Below are 20,251 nucleotides of genomic sequence, written 5' to 3' on the forward strand. Positions count from 1 at the left end.
AAGCACGGTCAGCACTTATACCAAAGTCTGCCTTTAGTAAGATTTCTTATGTTATTAAGAACCCAGGAACTAAATAAGCATAATTTTAGTTTATATGGCCTCCATGAAGTGGATTAAAGAGCTTCTCAAATTAGAATTTAAAATCTTCATTTTAGTTTTCTTTTCAAAGGATGCATTTCTCCCCCTTGCATCCAGGGGGAAGCCAGTTGTGCTGATCTCTTTCTCACCTTTGAGGATTTCCTAAGACCTATCAAGTGGTTCTGGAAAAACAAGGGACATATTTGAAAGGAAGTGTGCTCTGATTATTGCAAGAAAAACCTACATTTGATTGATCTCATCACAAAAATTCAGTTTAAAGCCTTTCTTTGGTGATATTTTAGCAGTTACTCAAGGTTATTGCGTTATTAACTATATAAAATTAAACTGCAACCTAAAAGATTCCAACCTCCAAAGTGTTAAAACTGTCTCTCTTACCATGGTTATTAATGAACAGTAGAATGTCTTTGGTGATCTCTATTTCTTATGAAAATCTTTCAAAAAGAGATTACTCTAACTTATGAGTGCCTAGTTAGATACAAAACCATTCATAAGAGACAGGTACAGATAACCCAGAATTTATGCAATAAATCTAAACAGAAATGCACTTTAGCAATGAGGCACTTTCTCTTAAATATTTCAATAAAGCTAAACAGTTCACAATATTATATAACACACTTTTTTTCCACCTTATAGAGTCATTTAAATTTAGATTAAATTTGAGTGTATAATGTAGTGGAGCAAACTCATTACATTTATAAAATGTGGCATATTCGTATGGGACATATTTCCAATGAATAAGAAATAATACACCTTTAGAAAAGTAATTAAAAGACAGTACGCAAGGTACCTGCACCCCAGGTGCAGGGAATGACCTTATATTCCCTCATCAATGAGCCTTTTAGTTTATTTTTTAATGCTTCTTTAAAGTGTTTTGCTAATCTAGAGAAAAGGCTATATTCTGATTTTTCTATTAACGTATGTGATCACTCCAGCTAAAGTATCTATGGGCCACAGTCCTTCCTTATATCCCAGGTTCCTTGACCCTCTTACATCTCTGATATCTAAGGCAGAGAAAACAGATGACAAAATCTTTTATGGAAGTAAAGTTCTTTTGGTTCTTTGCTTAAGAAACAGATTAAAATTTAGTTTAATTCCCCAATTTTGCAGATTCAGATGATGATTTCTACAGGTTATTTATATAGTTTTATTACACCCTAAGCTTATAAAACCACAAAGTTGCCTGTATATTTTTTCTGTATCTGGTTTCTTGCAAATTCCACAATCTGACTTAGGGGATAATTAGTGTACTGCTAGACATGAAAGTAGTCCCATACTTAGAAAATCATAGTTGAATATACCAAAAGAGGCAGTCAGAGAAGTCTGTGGTTCTTAATAGTAACACTGTATTACTCAGGACCATCATAAAATGTGTACCTTTCCCTAACTGGTAACTGATGTCCTTCTTTATGTTAGGTTTTCTTTCACATGTTTTGGCACATATTCCATTGCATTTCAGGAAAAATGTTAACATGTTAACACTGAATAAAGCAATTTTATATAAAACTGTTCTCAATCCCATAATTGCTTCCTATATATTTCCTTGGAAAAGAGTGAAATTACATGAGATGAGGCAGCAACAGGCCAAATTTAAAGAGATCAGGTATACAAAACTCATTTAAAGCTGTAAGTTTTGGCTGGGGACCCAAATAACATGCAGGTCTCATTTGTGTTTTTTTTAAAATCACTCTCAATTCATTTTGAGTTAATTAACTTCCATACGTAAAACACTATTTTAATCACTGACCAAGATGTGACAGATTCATAATTTTAAAATTTCTTAGGGATGTCAAGGAATTGGATTTCACAGCACAGCCAAACAGTTTCTATAGGTGGAGAGTAAATTCTGTTTTTGGTTGAGTGTAATGGTCTGTTCTAACCATTTTTAAAGAGTTAACAAAAATCTGCCTTTTAAATTCTGCCTCTGAGTCCTTCCGGGCACAAACACAATCTAACAAAATGAAATTCAGAAAGCATTGCCATAACCTTTTTCACAAAAGTCAAAACAAAAACAATAGAAGACTTTAATACACACTCTCTAACTTGAAACAAAGACACACTGAAGAGATAATTATGAAGTTTCAGCCTTTTATGTTGTGAAATGCATCAAGATTTAGCTGTATTTTGTATGTGTTTTTTAGAATTGTACAATGTTATGTCTAAGAAGCATTTTGAGATTCAGAAGGCATTAATCTGTGATACATTTTACTGGAAAATGTAGCACATCTACAATGTATACAGTATAAAAACTATGTGTGTAACACACAGATTGTGCTCATGTCAGATTTCTAAAACAGTTTTCCTACCTTTCAAGATTTTTCCTAAGATTCAGAGGTTAACTTGTTTATTTTGAAGCAATTAATAAAACTTAATTTCCAAAGAAGTTTTTTGAAAACAATTGTAAATTTTAAAAGGTTTAAAATGAAGTTCTTCATATAATTTAAGGTAACAAGATGTTCTTTGACTTGCAGACTAATCTCAAAATGAATGGAAGACTTAACAAAACTGCAAAATCAAGGACATTATCACAGCTCTGACCTTAATGAATTTGTGTATAAAACCAGAATCCCGTTTCCCCCTGATTACTACAGGATCTAAAATGAAATATCCTCAAATCATTAATTTTGGTTAACATATTTACCAACTACACTGCATTTATTCTATTTTACGCATAGGGTTTGGACATGTGATAGGTAACAAACAGTTTTAATTGATAATTGCCTTGAGACTTCTGAAATCCATAAAATAGCTAAGGTTATCTTCTCTAAAAATCCTAATATTTAAAATCATCATAACCCTCTGCATGCCACAATGACACACACCTAAGGCCAACTTAAAAAGAGAGACACTGTACTCATTAGATGGGAGCCACAATATAATGACGCATACATAAAACGGGCTACACAGGGACAGTTCGTGAAGCAGCACGTGCTTGTCATAAGGCATTATGGAAGACTGACCTTACTGATGCACTAATTTTGTTAGAGTAAATGTGACCAGCTGTCAACACCTTGAATGGTTGTGAATCGAACTTCAGGTCTCCACGAAGTCACACACAGTTCCAACTGGAGGGCTAAGATGCCCTCCCTGTGCAACTGGTAGACTACATGGCCAGAGGACTTAGAATGTCTACAGCTATTATGTGCTCTAATGATAAGAATAATTGGAATTCTTCCCCAAAGACTTCCACACTCAAGAGTGAACTACTTTGCACACACAAAGCTTACTGAGAACAGGACAGTGGCCCAAAAACCACTCTTCTAAATACTTGCCCATACAAAATAACTTCAAGATACAATAATTATTTCTTGTACAGTACTCTATTTAAACAAAAATTAATATTAAGTATGTGAAAACTGCAACACCACACAGACTGAGTCATAGTACGAGTGTAACCAAACATCAGAACAGTCTCGGAACAGGCAAGCAAGATATGCGGCAGGCTGAGTTCAGCCCTGACTTGTACACCGTGAGACGGCACAGATACCTTATGCGGATGGTTCAGTAGCAGAATGGCACTTGGTTCACTCTTAATAGAAACAACATAAATGCAACTGACAATTTAAAGACAGACAATGGCCTTATTTGCATGCTGAAAATCTGGTTGTGTCCCTCTCGTCCACACACCGTTCACTGTGCGATCTGTTGATGAGTAAACAAAGTGCAGGATTCATCTCGGTGGGATCTAGGCCCCTTGGTCTAACCGAAATCAATTCTTGGTCGATACTGCAATACCATGGGGTAGGACTATAAAATAAAAACAGGATGATGAGTAAGACTGTGTTTATATGAAAACAATAAAGATTATATATAAAAGATTTTTAAAATGCAGGGTTATACTTTACAGTATTTCCTGGTACTAGTGATTATGACAAGTAAAGACTAGTTATTAAAATTATTTTTAAATGCCATTTTTTCAGAATCAGTCAAGTTTTCTGTACTATGTAACAAGGGTCAAGTTCAAAGGCTCACTGTTGTCACACCAGCTGGGGAGGTGAACGTTACTAATGGAACACGTAGGGAGGGGCAGGGCCAGGGCAGGACTGAAGGCTTTGGGCTCTGGATCAAGGCATTCATTCCATCAATTGTTAACCTTGTGGGGCTGGATTCCATCCAGAGCTTCCATCTGTGACCGCCCACTGACTCACAAGGTAACCGACCTCTTGCTATGAATCAATGAAACTGGGGTAGTTTTCACAAATCACATTTTTTTAAAAGTTAAGTTTGACACCTTTTTCTTTTTAACATTTAAACTTCAATGGTCCTTAAAAAACCCTGAAAAACAAGTAGCTGTTACACGGAACACTTAGGTTGCTACCTCCTCTCAACAGTTCGTTGATATGACTACCTATTCAGAGTGGACTCTTCTCTAACTGAAAGGTTCGGGTGGCCCCTGGCTGCTCGGACTCTGGAAGAGGTAGCCTGTCCTCCCTGCGCACGAGAGGTATGTGCCACACGGCCACCTCCGTATCTGTTTCCCCCGAGATTTGACCGGGTCAGTTAGAACCTAAACACCACAGAGTCAGAAAGGTCTGGAGAACCAATGGTTTTCCTTTTCTGAAAGCTGCAGATTCCCTTTTAAATGAAATTCCGAGGAGCAACTTTTATGAAACCGAGAAAGTGGAGACTGTCACTGACGGTTCCCCTTCATCTCCGTTGTTGGTGAACGGACAACTCCAGGACAGAAAATGGTGTACTTTTGCATACAGGTGAGAGAGATGAAACGACCATTTCTGTACTCATCATAGCTATGTTATATATGAGAAGACTTGTTGTTGGAGTCTTTTCCCATTTAGCTCAGGATGGGACTGGAGGATGGCAATGAAAATTTCTAGGTCTTGCCCTTTCCAGCTGAGGATGTAAGGTGATGCCACCACCAGTCCTGAGGGCTGGAGTAAAAGTCACAGTCTCTCGAGATTTCCATGGTCTAGGGCACCTGGGTGGCTCAGTCGGTTAAGTGTCTGCCTTCGGCTCAGATCATGATCCTGGAGTCTCGGGATCGAGTCCCGCATCGGGCTCCCTGCTCAGCGGGGAGTCTGCTTCTCCCTCTGACCCTCCCCCCTCTCGTGTTCTCTCTTTCTCTCTCAAATAAATAAAGTCTTTATAAAAAAAAAAAAAAGATTTCCATGGTCTAAATCTATTTTGGTTTAAATTTTACTTGTTTTTATTTAAACTTTGTTCCTTCTGAATGCGAGTGTCTGGGAGGGGCACAGGAATCTACATTTTATAGAAAAAACCCCCTGGGTTTTCTGAAGCTCAGCCAGATGTGGAGACTGCTGCCCAGACATCCTACCCTAACTTCGCTACTTCCCATTCTCCCTGGCCCAAGTGGCAGCTTGCCCTCTGTCACAACTGTCTTCCTCGCTATGCTCTCCATTCTGAACTGCTGAATCTGCATACTTTCGGCAAATAATTAAATCACTAGTTCTAGAATCCCTTCATAATACATAGAAGTCCATCACCGATTTCTACTGGGATGAAGGTAGAGCGTGAAGTAAAATGGTTAGTTGTCAGTGGTCCGGATCCCCTTCTGGTTTTGCCTGAAAACCAGGTGGTTTTGTTTTCTCCACGTAACGATTTGTGTTTGTTCTATGATGACACATGAAGTTTAATCTTACTGAAAATTTGTTTTCAAATGCTGGGAACTCTATTTGTATTTCAGGTCGCTTTCTGTAGTAAAATGGCGCTGCACGTACCATCATGAAATATGGCACATCACCCTCCTAGTGTTCAGTGACTGTCCTGAATGGACCTACTTGTAGAGTTGCTAGTCCTCAGTCTCATCATGTCCTAAAATACAGATATTTCCACAGTATATATTTCAAATGTGGTAACTTTCGAAAATGGTGACCTTCACTGATGTACTGTTTTTCTTAAAAAATCTTTATCATAAAAGTATTTGGAAAATACAGAAAAGCACCAAGAAAAAAAGTAAAATCATTTAAATACCACCATTCAAAGATAACTACCATAATTATTTTGGTGTATATCCTTCTAGTCTTTTCATCTAGGTATGTATGTTTTTTCAAGACTGTAATCATGCTACACATATTGTTTGGAAAATAATTTTGTCCATGTAAAATTTTAATTTCCATTAAAAAATTCCATGACTACTTTTTTTTTTTTTAAGATTTTATTTCTTTGACAGAGAGAGATACAGCAAGAGGGGGAACACAAGCAGGGGGAGTGGGAGAGGGAGAAGCATGCTTCCCGCAGAGCAGGGAGCCCGATGCGGGGCTCGACCCCAGGACCCTGGGATCATGACCTGAGCCGAAGGCAGATGCTTAACGACTGAGCCACCCAGGCGCCCCTCCATGACTTATTTCTACACTACTTAATATCCTATGTGATATTTTTAAAGGATGAATATAATGCTTTTATAGAAAAGAATTATAAGTTATCAATAAATCTTTTGTCGTATGTTTTAGTTTATTCCTTTTTTGTGTGGGTGATTATAAATTAATCTTGACCCAGTGATCAGGGCTGGTTCCTAGAAGTGGACCTGTTAGTTCAAACAGCATACACATTTTTAAAGGCTTTTTGAAAAATACTGTCACAGTGGGCTTCAAGAAAGTTACTCTCTTTACATTTCCAAAAGAAATAGGAGTGCTCATTCTTCAATGGCCTCATCAATAATGAGTACTATCCTTTCTTCCCTCCTAATATGGCAATTTAATAAGCATAAAATAGTATTTTATTTCTTCTAAAGAAATTAACCATTTTTGTATAATTAGTTCTGTTTCCTTTTGTGACTTTCCTACGCATGTCTTTTGTTCGTTTTTTTGTTCATTTTTCTAAGGAAAGGTGAACTCGGTCTTACAGATTTGTATGAATTCTTCATGTATTAAGGATATTAAAACTTACTGTCATATATTGCAAATATTTCCTCAGTTATGGTATTTTTGCCATGTACTTTTCAATATTAAGAGTCAACTTGGTTTGTCTTTGTTTCCTCTTACATGTACAATAAGAAAGGCCATCCCCACTCTGAGATTATTTAACTATCTTTCTTCATCTCTGATGGTATCAATTTTAATATTTACCACTTTAAGCCGTGAGAATCTCCTGTAACATGGGGTATGGACTAAATTTCCATCCCTACCACCAAAAGTCACAGTAAAATTTATTGGAAACAAATGGACTAGATCACACCCTACCCCCCAACATCTATACTCTGAGTTCACTGATTACCCCTGCCAACCGCCAACTACTGTCTCTAGTCTTGCCTCACTGGCCTTCTTGCAACCCTCAAGCAACCAGACATAACCACTCCTCCGGATCTTTCCACTGTGTTCCCTTCTTCTGAAGCACACTACCCCAGATACACACATGGCTAGTTCTCCCACTTCCTTTTGATCAAGAATCACCACCTCAAAGAAGCCTTCCCTTGGCTCTCTTATCTAAATATTCTATTTAATTTTTTTTCTAACACTACAAATTTATTTTTCATCTGTCACCATTGTAAGAGCATAAGCTCTATGAGAAAGAACTTTGCTCATTTTTACTTCTGTGTCCCCAGCGCCTAAAAGAGTGCCCAGTGTACAGTTAAGTGCTCAATCGGTATTTGCTAAATGAATCATTTTTTCTTCCACTAACTTGAAATACTCTTTATAGATTCATACACACTAGACAGTCTGTTCCTGATCTATTCTTTTTATTCATATGTCTGTGTTTAAGTCAGTACCTATTTTAATTACTTCAGCTTTTTAAGATACATTTTAGCACGTTGCAGTGCACATGCCCCCTGATTACTCACTGAAAAATGTGACTGACCGGAAGCACTGGTTTATACTTCCTGATGAACTTTAGAATGACTGATTCTGTTAAGTTAAACAAGAATCTGGTAAAAGTGTGCCTGGAACTACACCAAACTCCATAATTTATTTATGGGGGGAAAGGACATCTCTATAGTATCTCATATACTATTTAAATTTCTTGTGTGTGAAGTGGTATTTTGGTTATTTATGAGGAAGTCTTTGATCTTAGAAAATATATGCTGAAATATTTAGTGGTCAACTGTTTTGATACTTGCAATTTACTTTCAAATGGTTTCACAAAGAACAGAATTATAAAGAGTTTAGTAAGATAAGGAGAAGGGAAAAGAAGGGACAAGGGGGCAGAAAATGTAGCAAAATGTTAATTGGTAAAAATCTAAGCAAAAGTAAAGGATATTCCTTTATATTATTTCATTTTTTTGTTTTTTTTTTGGAAAATTTTCAAAATAAGTTGCAGGAAGAATTGGGACTTAATAATGAATTTTATCAAATGCTTTTCAGTATCTACTGATGGTTTTGATTTGATTTTGTGTGTGTGTGCACAAAAGATGTTTCTACTATATAATATATATTACTTCCCTCCCCCAATATTAAGCCATTCTTGCATTTCTGATAAAAATTCTATTTGGTCTTGGCTTATTGTTCTTTTAGTATATGATTTTAGTGTATTTATCATCTTTGTATTTGTATTCAAAATGAGATTGATACTCATTTTATAGTTGGAGGTTCTCAGTTTTAGGTATCATGATTATGTTACTTTTGTAAAATGAATTTGGAAGAATTTCACCTTTTTCAATAATTTAAAACAATTTAGAATGGGAATAATGTATTGCTTGAAAATTTGAGAGAGCATGACCATAAAACTCTTCAGGTATCCTTTGAGGAAGTAATTCCTAATTATTATTTTCTTTCATGACTTGGTGATTTACATTTTCTTTCTTCATGGGTAAATTTTGGTCCACTGGTAGTTTCCGGGAAAACTGTCCATTTTGTGGAATTTAAAAATTTTTTAAATTTAAAAATTAAATAGTATAAAGCTACATACATGATGTTTTCTTGAAATAAAGTGATAACTTTTTCCCTGAAAATTTCTAGCTGAATTTACTATTAATTATAAGTTCAACTCTGTGACAGGACTAAAATCCATAATGAAGTGTTGAAGAAAGAAAAAGGAATTTGTGAGGATTTTTAAAAATCTGATCTTACTCTACTTGTTCTCTAATATTTTAGATTGGAGTTTATGAACATCTTTATTTCTAAGGAAACAGACACCAGTGCCAAGAGTGAAAGCAAAAAACCACGTATGTATGAGTTATAGTTCAAGGCAGAAGCATCACTACAATTTATCATCCCAATTAAAATGTACTTTTATTAGGTAACTGGAAAATGGATCAGAGGGAAGTTTTTCTCAGTGCATTTTAAAATTAGTCCACATTCATTTCTGCATTAAAAGAGGTAACCCAAGTAGAGCACTCAGGGCGGGGCCTAGTCAGCAAGCTCACAGTTCCATTGGGCTATTGCCCTAACAGAGCTTCCCCTAATCTAGCATTTTATCTTTCACTTGTGGGTGACTGAAGGATTAAAAAAAAAAAAAAACACACAAAAACTTACGCAAAGAAGTGCTGAGCATGGAGCAGAGATCCAATATGGAGCAGATTTCTCAAGGGCTGAAACCAGTAATTATGAAAAATTTCTGACTCCTAAATACTGGCCTTAACATTTATAATTTCATTTTTAATTCAGTGAAATTAAATAGATAAATGCAAGAGAACCAAAATAATGGGAAACTCTGGGACATAAATTGAAAAATGAAGTTTTGTAGCTCAGATAAATACTGGTTTTGTAAAGTTGCAGGTCTTAGAAACCCGGGTTTGGGATGAAAGCAATCACCATCTTGGCAGGCGTCAGGAGGGGCATATGTACAGTCGTGAGTGCCTCTTACCTGATACAAAGGGCCATCCTGAGAGCAGACTTGCGAAGCTGAGCAGTTCAGACACCGAAACTGCGGAGGAGATGAACTCATCAGATAAGAGGCATCCACAACTGGATACATATTTAAAACTGATTAAACTATTTTAACGTCAAACATGAGTCAACATAATTTTAAGTAAACACTTTCCAAACTATGGTAGTTGGTTGTTTTTTTCTTCTTCTTTTTTTTAAAGATTTTAATAACTTAGTGACTGGTAAAATGTAGCCTGAGACAACTTTAGTATCTAAATATCAGTTTTGTTAATATCCTGCAAATATTTACCAAAATGGTGGCTATCCTTTCCATCTCTTCTTCAGATAATAATTCCTGGGAAAACTCTCACCTCTTCAATCCAGGAGGGGTACCCTCTTTCTTCCACCCCTGCCAGTGATTAATCTTGCTTAGCTTGCCCTTCAACTACCCATGAAGGGAACACTGTTTAAGGACCTCAGGGCTCTGAAAGGGGTATGCACTTTGCCCCAACATGTAAGGGGTCCGTTTTCTGTTTTAGATGAGGTTCTTTATATTGCTCAGATTAGATTTTTAGTCTCCATTATCTATTTTAATAGCATGAGAATATGAACTCCTTGAGTCTTTATCTTATTCATATGTACAGTCTTAATAACTAAGGCCCAGAAATGGCACAAAGCAGCTTCTCAAAAAAATGTTTCATGAGTAAATCAATGAATGAACACATTTTAAACTATTGAGTAGATTCAGTTGTAAACCCACTAAGTTTTAACAGTTTAACCATTCATATTAAAGAAAAAAAATCATTCCCAAATCTTGATTTTTCAATGTTGAGCTAAATACTTATTAAACATGAACATTATTTTAATTGTAACATGATTATAAACAATGAAATATATACTTTAAAATTATGTATATATGAATTCAACATTGCATGCCTCCTCAAGATGGGGAAAAAAATACATAAAAGGTGTAAATTAACCAGGATAAATCTAACATCCTAGAGCAAGCAGGTTTTTAAAAGGTATACTTTGAAAGAATATTAAGGGAAGAAATGATTAAAACAAATGTATTGCTAGCCTTTTAAATAAAATTTCAGAAATTATATTCCATTTCCCCAAAAGACTAGCAGTTTTTTCCAGGAGTGAGTCCTTGACTTTCTGTGCAGGGCTCATCAACATGCTGTAAGACATGCCCAGCACTGCTATCCTTAGTAACCTTCCCTTTTCTCTCTGAAGAGTCCCCACGCTCTGGCCTATTAGACTTTGGAAGTCCTAAACAATGCCAAGTCCCAAACAGCATTTAAGAGTGAAGAGTTAAGGTGAAAGAGGCTATTTCACTAAGTGATTATTATCTTTTCCTATTAATCTTTTTGGTATCACTCAAGAAGGATGTTTGTTTTTCCTAAAACTGCTTCATAAAAATGCAGATAAAGCAAGACAAATGTGGTGCAGTAACTTCAGGTATGTCCTGGCAGGGGGTTGTAAGAAGAGACAAAACCAACCAGGATCATCTGGGAAGGAGGGGCTGTACTGAGAGTTAGTATTCAACCTACCCGAGAAAAGGTGAGCAGGAAGAACATGATGAGTTCATGATGAAAGCTGAGGCCAAATGGGAAAATATTAACAGTAAGCTCCAGGGATGAGAGGAAGTTAGGTGAGAATTACAATAATAACAAAATGTAACATACATAAGCTATTCATAAACTCACTAACATTTACTATGTCAGGCATTCTGCTAGGTACTTTGTAATATTTCATTCTTACTAAAAAATTTCAAAGACAGGTATTATTACACCCAAATTTTAAGAATTAAAAAAAAAAAACGGAGTCAAAACTAGGAAGCAGAGGGGTGCCTGGGTGGCTCAGTTGGTTAAGCATCTGCCTTCAGCTCAGATCATGATCTTGGGGCCCTGGGATCAGGCCCTGAGTGGGGCTCCCTGCTCAGCGGGGAGTGTGCTTCTTCCTCTGCCCCTCCCCCCACTCATGCGTGTGCCCAACGAAGCGCTCGTGGGTGCGCTCTCTCTCCCAAACAAATAAAAAATCTTAAAAAAAAAAACAAAACCAAACAAACTAGGAAGCAGAACACAACTGGGAGGAAATAGCTACAACATATATAACCAAAGATTATAGAATCCAGAATACATAAAGAGCTCCTAGAAGTTAGTAAGAAAAAGACAAACATCACAATGGAAAAACAGCAGCAAGGCAATGGATATGAAAAGAAACTTCACAGAAGAAATACAAAATTGATAATATGCAGTGTTGGTGAAGATATCAGAAAATGGGCACTCTCATATACCTCTGGTAGAATTATACACTGCTAAAATCTATTAAGAGGGTAATTTGTATCTATCAAAATTTAAAACATGCATACTCTGTTGTAAATCCACATGTGAAATCTAGCCAATGAATATGCTTGCACATGTGCAAAAGGATATATGTACTGGAATCTAGCATTGCTTGTAATGTTAAAAAACTTGAAAAAGTCTAAATTTCCACCAAAAGGAGTGTGTTAATCAGATTATGCTGCAGCCACACAAATGGAATACTATCAACTGGTTACAAAGAATTATATCAAGTTTGTTGATTCTCCATATGACATATCAAATGAAAAAAAAAAGTTGCAGAACAGTACATATGATTCCATTCATGTTTGTTTCAAAAATGCGATGAACACTGACTGCATGGATCTTATAAACAGGATCATGTATTATAGATGATTGGTTTAGATAACTAAGTCCCTTCCAGATTGAGATCTAATTCTGTAATTCTACACCCTCAATTTACAGATGTGGAAGCCAAAGCCACAGGGTAAGCCAGTGGTTATGGATCACGTTTCCTAAAATCCTATTACTCAAAAGATGGTCCAAAGATTAGATGCACTGGCATTCCCTGGGAACTTGTTAGAAATGCAGAATCTTGGGCCCCACCCCAGACCTACTGAGTCAAATCTGTTTTTTACCAAGATCCCCAGGTGATTTCTACTCACATTAAAGTTTAAGAAGCACTGGTTTTAAGAAAAGGTAACATTTTCTCCCATTAATAAGCAAAAGATGAACACCAATCTTGAGTACAACATCTTCAGGCAGCAATATTATTATGAAATGAAAAATCTCTAAGAGTTAGCTAAGTTTAACCAGATGTTTGATTCCTAAAGATAAAATCCAGAAAGTGCAAGGACTACAGGAAACAGGCTGAGCCTTCAGTGGAATTGACCCAGCAGAGAGCAGAGGAAAGAGGCAGAGATGCTGTGTGGCTCAGGGAGATGTGCCGCTGCTCTGGAGAAACGGAGGCCCAATGGACTTCTCCAAGATTCTTCATAGGGGTCCAGACCTTGGACAAGGTAAGGAGGTGATGGGGACACAGCATGGCTTTGCCTGAGGCAGAAGACCCCGGGGGCAGAGGCAGCATCCCGTGTGAAGAGGGAAGATAGCACAGGGTTGACTCAGAGACCTAGAAGAGCCTGGAACATATGAGGAGAACGCCCCCACCCCCATGGCACTGAGTAGACTAAAAAAACTGCAAAGATGCCAATTTCAGCCAAATCAACCTAAAAATATATTCCAATGCCAATCACAATCCCATTCTCAAGTTCATCTGAATAAATAGGTTAAAATCAGCCAACACCACTTTAAAAGAATAATGAGCTTAGCCGTAACAAATATGAATATATATATATATATATATATATATAGCAACCTAGAAGGCCTATTTGCCTTATAAATTAGTTCGAACTTTATTCAGACTTATCCCAAAGAAAATGGACAACTGAAGGGCTTTAAATTAGGAGTGGTATATGATCAAATTTTTATAAAAACTTTATATACTGTGTAATGTGCAGGGATAAGACCTATGCAGAAGAACAAAACAGAATGTCCAGGAACATGTGTGTACATAGATGTGTGTCCCTATCTCTGTGTCTGTAGGTGTCTACGGGTGCACATGTGTGTACACACCTGTATAGATACACATGCACACATAATGGTGACAAAACACTGAGATAAAGTATGGCTTATTCAACAAATTACATTTTTGGCAAAAAAGTCTTAGAATAAGAGTCCTAGCCTCATTGTAGGTATGGGTATGTAAGTAAACAAATGCCAGGTGGATCAAAATGTTTAGTGTAAAAAAGAAGTAAAAGAACCACAAGATGGTCATGAGTTTGGGAAGTCAGCTGACCCCAGCCCCAGGTACAGCTAGGTAGCAAGGACAGTAGGCAGAGTCATGTGAGCTTGTCGGACATCCTGGCATCCTGTTGGCAACGGAGGGTACAGATGGGGAGGGATGTGACTGCAACAAATACACTAGAAGGGGCTTGATCAAGAAATGACTGTTTTATTGCTAATTTGTCCATTCACTCCAACTGTCAGACTTCACCAGTTACTATTATAATAATTCATAATTAGTTGGAACATGAGCAAAAATTTAAAATTTAACAGAAAACAAATGGGAAATGGAGATTCAAATAAATGAGATGATCTTTAGGATATATTTTGCATAACTATGACCTTATAAAAGAAACTTTTCATTTGATTTGCTCTTTGAACAAATATTTATTATTTGTACGCGGCACTGCTCTGGGTACTGGAGACTCAGCAGTGAACAAATAATCATCCCTGTCCTCAGACTACATTTGAGTTGGGGGACAAACAATAAACATAAATAAGTGGTATGGTATGCCAGATGGTATGAAAAAATACTATAGAAAACAGTCAAACATAAAATGGACTGGGAGAGTGCCATATTGGGAGCAGGGGTTGTATTATTAAGGAAGGTCGGAGCCCTCACTGAGAAGGTGATGTAGAAGCAAAATTCTTTGGGTGAAGAGGGTAAAGAAAATGATTCAGGGGCGCCTGCGTGGCTCAGTCATTAAGCATCTGCCTTCGGCTCAGGTCATTGATCCCAGGGTCCTGGGATGGAGCCCCGCATCGGGCTCCCTGCTCGGCAGGAAGCCTGCTTCTCCCTCCCCCATTCCCCCTGCTTGTGTTCCTGCTCTCGCTCTCTCTCTCTCTGTCAAATAAATAAATAAAATCTTAAAAAAAAAAAAAAAAGGAAAGAAAATGATTCAGGTGGATACTTAGGGAGGCAGGAGAAAGCCCGGCAGGTTAGAGGAAACAGAAGCGAGTGGGGCCAGAATGTGGTGAGCCAAAGGACAGTAAAGAGTAAGATCACAGAGGTGTCTGGGAAAAGTCATGGGGCTCCGTATCTATATGTCCCTGGAAGGACTTTGGTTTTTATCTAAACGATACGAGAGTTGAGAGCAGGGAAGTGACATGTGCTAACTTGTTCTCGGAGGATCCCTCTGGTGCTGTGCTGGGCCAGGACAGTAGGGGAACTCTGGCTGGAGGCAGGAGAGGAAGCATGGAGCCCAGGGAAGAGGTTTTTACAGAACTTCTGGAGAATGGTGACAGCGGCAGGGCCGAGAGGGGCAGAAGTGGAGGGGGTAAGACATAACTGGATTCTGATCGTGGTAGTCTGAAAAATCATAAGGTACTGAACCATTTTCCCAACCAACTTTTATTAAAATATGCCTTAAACAACATAGGAATTTAAACTATCAGATATGTGTAACCAGAAACATAACTGTAGTAAAGACTGATTTAACTGATAGTCAATTAACAACAAGGTCTTCAAATTAGCTCTTTCATGCTTTGACTTAAAACTGGCAGTGTGGGCGACCTCTGGCAAGGGACTGTGAGAAGGACGAGTGCTAGCCGAGGTCTTGCGGTGGATGACTTTTTACATCTCTTCAACCTTAAGGCAAACCTGTTCATAGCACTTGAAAATCATTAACACATAATAAAATGGCCAATGACTTACCAAAGAAAGCTAAAATTATATTATGATATTATATGTAATACCACAATATCTAGGCCCCAACTGTGCTGGGTAAGGGAAAACTGACTAGCTCTGTAATCTGCACCTGGTACCTGAAACATTTTGGTTGGAAGGATTCAATGAGGGTGATGTATGTAGAACCATTTTAAAAAACTATAAAATGTCCTAGGAAGGCAGGTAGTAATTTACCAAATACAAAGATAATTAGATTTGTTTTCCTTTGTTTCTTTTCTTTTTTTTTTTTAAATAAGGCTTAGAGAGGTCAAGCTGGTGACTGGTATTAGAACATAATTTTTTCTTCCTGGTCATGAGAATTCAGCCTCACAAGGAAGGCTTTACCCAAGTGGGACTCAGAAAAAAAAATTCTGACTTTAGAAGTTAGATGCTTCATTTATTATATATCAAGACATTTCTGAAAAACAGCCAATTTTCCTACTCATTGAATACAACACACAAAAATGATTTTTTGAGGTTTTATAACAATTCCATAGATGTTTACATTCCATGTTTTTGAACCACTGTAACATGGCAACCCTCATTATATTCAGGTTCTGTATTACTTGTCTTTGAGTGAGGTTACATTTCTTAATTTTGTATTTTTAATAGTTTATATTTTCCTAAGAAAATGTAATACAACCTATCTTATTAGATTAAAATTATGCAGAGTTTAGAAGTATGACATATTGTACCATGAACACCAGAGAATCTTAATGTCTGATAAGACCTTGAAAGTCATCTAGTACAACCTTCCAGTCAATCTTAATTAACGTGTATCCATGTAATCAGATTATAAAGAGAACTTCTGGTAGCATTACTACTACATTCCCTCACTGATATACATCAAGCCTTATAATCCCTAGCCCTCGGATTTCTCTACTATCAATGCTATACATAATACAGATAGGATATGCTTGAACCTTCTAATTAACCCTAAGCAAAGGTATAGTTCAAAATACAGAATTCTCCTTTTGGGTGTTTTGGATTTTTCTCAGGTTTTCTCCTTTTACATCATTTCTCTCATATTGCCTAGGGCCTAAGCCACAACAATCTAATTCTGACATCAGAAACCACTGCAAACTCACTTACCCTTTGGTCCAATTTTACACTTTCATGTAAAGGAGGTACCTGAAAAAAAGATTACCTAGATTCTACTCTATCTGTCCCCTCTGCCACATCCAAAAAATATCAACCATTAAACAACATACTAATCAGGGCAAAACTTAGTCTCCTCACTTGACTCCATATAGTTAGAAGTTCTCATATTTTATCGGGGTTCTAAAAAAATGTAAGTGCCATCTTCTCTGTATTGAGGTAAGTAGAGTTCTGAACATATTTAGATGGGGTTTTTAACTCACCTTAAATATAACAAAACCACATTTTAACAAAGATCTTGGTCTTGTACTTAGGACCAATTATCATGGAGTAGCTGGGATAAACAGTAAAAGGCATCAGTTTCTTCTCTTTCCCAAGTTTTTTTTATTTGTTTCTAAGTAGTATACTGTTTATTATGAGTAGCAAAATGGCATATAACTAAACATACACATAGGTAAATATAAAAGCAATTTACGTTTTCGCCTCTTAGTCGCCATCTTGTCATGTAGATGAATTCCATAGTGTGATCCTTCCCCATAATTTCACCATTGCACAGCACATCCAACTTTAAAAAGAATAGTTACAGATCCATTAACATAAGTAATTTTTAATTCATTAGTATCTTACACTTTTTTCCTAAATTTCAAAAAAGATTCAAATAGTCATAACAAAATAGAAGTATTAACCATTATTTAAAAAGAACACTGAATATTTTTATTAAGAGCACTGGTCCATCTCGTAATTATTAACAATTCAGATATAAGTAACATGAAGCAGTGCTGGTCTTGTCCCAACTCAAGTCTGTACACATAATTTTGAAATGCAGTGTAAGCTTTCTCAGTCCATGTCTCTGTGCAACCTTAGTTTAGACATATTTCTGTGACTGTCTCTTACAAAAGGAGAAGTAACTGTGGAGACCTCACAGCACCTTTGGCTTATGAATTCACCTCTCAGAATGCTTTCACCTTCTCAAGATTGAGAGGACTTGCTTTCCTCTCATTAGTTTGTATTCAAAGAGGGTAAAGGAATGAATGTGGATACAAGATTTATGGGGACTTCAAGGCATTTGAGAATTTCTGGTAATTGCCTGTAGCTAAGTCAACAGAACAGTTAGGACCATGCCACAGGCCTGTATCTTCTAGGGCTCTCTGGCCTATTTTGCTTGGGCGGTAACTTGCATAATACTTACAGGACTCTCTTCTCATCTTGCATCGAACTTCAAAAAAGGGATGTGCTTTCCAAAGCTCACTTTTGCTCTAGAGTTGCAGGAACCAAACAACCCCCCAAATCCTTAAGAAGGCCCCAGGAACTGTGGCTATGATTTACCAGTTCAACAAAGCACAGTTAAATGTTATCATAAGTCCCTATAAATAAAGCATTTCAGTTCTCTAGCTATTAAAGGCAAACTGATAGAGTTTAATTTAAAGTGTGAGAAGGTGAAGAAAAATGGGTTTTAAATAATTCTGTCTGGTTAGAGACTAGAGTTTTGAACTTTAAGTCTAAAATGAGTACTGTTCCAACTGTATTAGACAAATTTCTAGCTGAGTTATATTGGTATTTTGATGATTTATGTTGACTTGCATGGACCTCAAAATGTTTTTTAGACATTTTATTTTTAAAAGGACAAAGTAGATAATTTTATTTTTTTAAATCTTGCTTGTAAAATAAATTCATAAGCAAAGAAGTAAAGAGATTCAGGATGCAATCCCTGGTTAGGTACACTGCTTCTGTTGTCATTTAAAAACTAAACTATCTTGCCCCAATTAGCAATGCTGTTGCAAAAGCTTCAGCTGTTAGGTATTTCATTAAAACATCACCCTATGTGTTAGACAGCAAAATAAGGGGGGAACCAGTAAATGTTACTAAAAATCACAGGAAAAGTCCTTTACACTGGGAGAGATGAGGAGCTGTCAGTGGACAGAGTCTCCCGCTCTGCTGTCCTCATCTGTGGAGAGCGACACTGTGTGCCAGGAGTGAGACTGTATGAGAGGAATCATCCTGTCAGCTCTAACAACTTCCTGGAAACTAGAAAATAACTCAACGGGTCACACTTAAAAGTAAGGAAATAAAACTGCATGTGGTATTTTGTAAGAAGAGAATAAGTATAAAACCAAATCATAAAAACAATTTCATTTTCTATTTTCACTGTTGTATCTAAGTTGTCATCTTTTTACCAAGTACATAGGGCTTTGATTAACTTTCACAGTTTTTTCCCTAATGTAAAAGTTGATGTCTCTGGAAATGTTTTAATATTTGTAGGACCAAACCACAGTAAGAATTTTTAATCCATGGATTATTAGTTATCTGAGAGTTTTTAAATAAACTTAGGATCAGAGACTTCCTCAAAATACATACTTAATACCTGTCAATGCCTATGTTCAAATCCTATTTTATTTCTGCTATGATAAACTGTTAATATTAGTGTATATAATGAAGAACTAATGTTGCCTTTGATGTCTTTGTTTATATAGGAAACTAGTCTCAGTCTTTCGTTTCTTCAGAAGCTACTACTATCAGAACCCAAAGGGGAGGAAGAGAAATTAATGCACGTTGTTAAGACTGCCATTTGGGCAGGTGAGAAATGGTAGCCATGTCTCCTCATTACATTATATCTATACTCGTAGGATCATAAACATTTTCTAAATATTGAACACATTACAAGCTGTGCTGTGATCAACATGGAGGCAATTTATCTCTCCGTTAGGAAACTGGTAAATTGCATTCATGCAGATGCAATTATGTTGGTTTTACCTACTGCTAAACAATATCACTTTTTCATATGACACAATTAAAGGAACATTATTTACAAAATCTTTTTACATAAAAAGACAATGTTTTACATTTTGAAAAAGAAGTCTATAAAGAATTGGTAAAAATGGATCTCAAAGGTCTCATTTAAAAAACAAAACAAAAAAAGACCCTAATGTTGGCATTAAAAAAATCTAGTTAGCTACATGTAGCATTTATTTTGGGAAAATTTAAGTTATATAAGTATCTCTTCTAACTGTAAACCACTAAATGCATTAGTAGCATGTTTTAGTCAGATGTTAAATTAAAAAATACAGATTACATAAATAGAATATTACATTCTCTAAATTTTTAACATATAAAAATAACCTAAGTTTCCACAAAAATTAAATGTACTTTCTGTTAATTTTTACTTCATCAGAATTTTACTTCAGATCAGAATTATCAACATGATCAAGGTTAGATTATTAACTTACCTCATAAGAACTTGGAAGTTTTAGTTTTAAACTTAAAAATTTTTTAATAGTTCCCACAGTTACACGTGTAGAACATCGAATGAATTTCTTCATTAAACCCTAAAGGAAATAAAGATTACTAATTAATATAGTCTACCTTACTTTTAATGAAACCACAGGTGTCACTTCCACTATAATTTTAAGTATTTTCAAAATATTTTCTGAAAACATTTCAAATTATAGCTCCTTAGTACTAGTGAGTAAAAATATTCCTAATTCTTGGATACTTATATGACATTCTTC

General features: G+C 36.3%; 1 protein-coding gene across 3 annotated transcripts in view; it reads right to left on the bottom strand.

Annotated features, from left to right (window-relative positions):
• Window positions 1-598: 598 nt before the first annotated feature.
• PCGF5 (polycomb group ring finger 5) overlaps window positions 599-20,251 on the bottom strand; it is a 118,057-nt gene continuing 98,404 nt past the window's right edge. For 2 of the 3 annotated variants that reach the window (XM_081823852.1, XM_081823853.1), the window contains exons 7-10: window positions 19,970-20,068; window positions 17,221-17,310; window positions 9,814-9,873; window positions 599-3,843 (exon numbers count right to left, since the gene is read on the bottom strand). In XM_081823852.1, coding sequence (XP_081679978.1) covers window positions 3,796-3,843; window positions 9,814-9,873; window positions 17,221-17,310; window positions 19,970-20,068 — 297 coding nt within the window. In that variant the 3' untranslated portion in view covers window positions 599-3,795. The remainder of the gene's footprint in view (window positions 3,844-9,813; window positions 9,874-17,220; window positions 17,311-19,969; window positions 20,069-20,251) is intronic. The other variant, XM_081823854.1, reaches the window with a different exon arrangement.

This window comes from Leptonychotes weddellii, chromosome 6 (genome assembly GCF_054177405.1).
Source record: "Leptonychotes weddellii isolate Sample4059 chromosome 6, ASM5417740v2, whole genome shotgun sequence".
Classification (NCBI taxonomy): domain Eukaryota; kingdom Metazoa; phylum Chordata; class Mammalia; order Carnivora; family Phocidae; genus Leptonychotes; species Leptonychotes weddellii.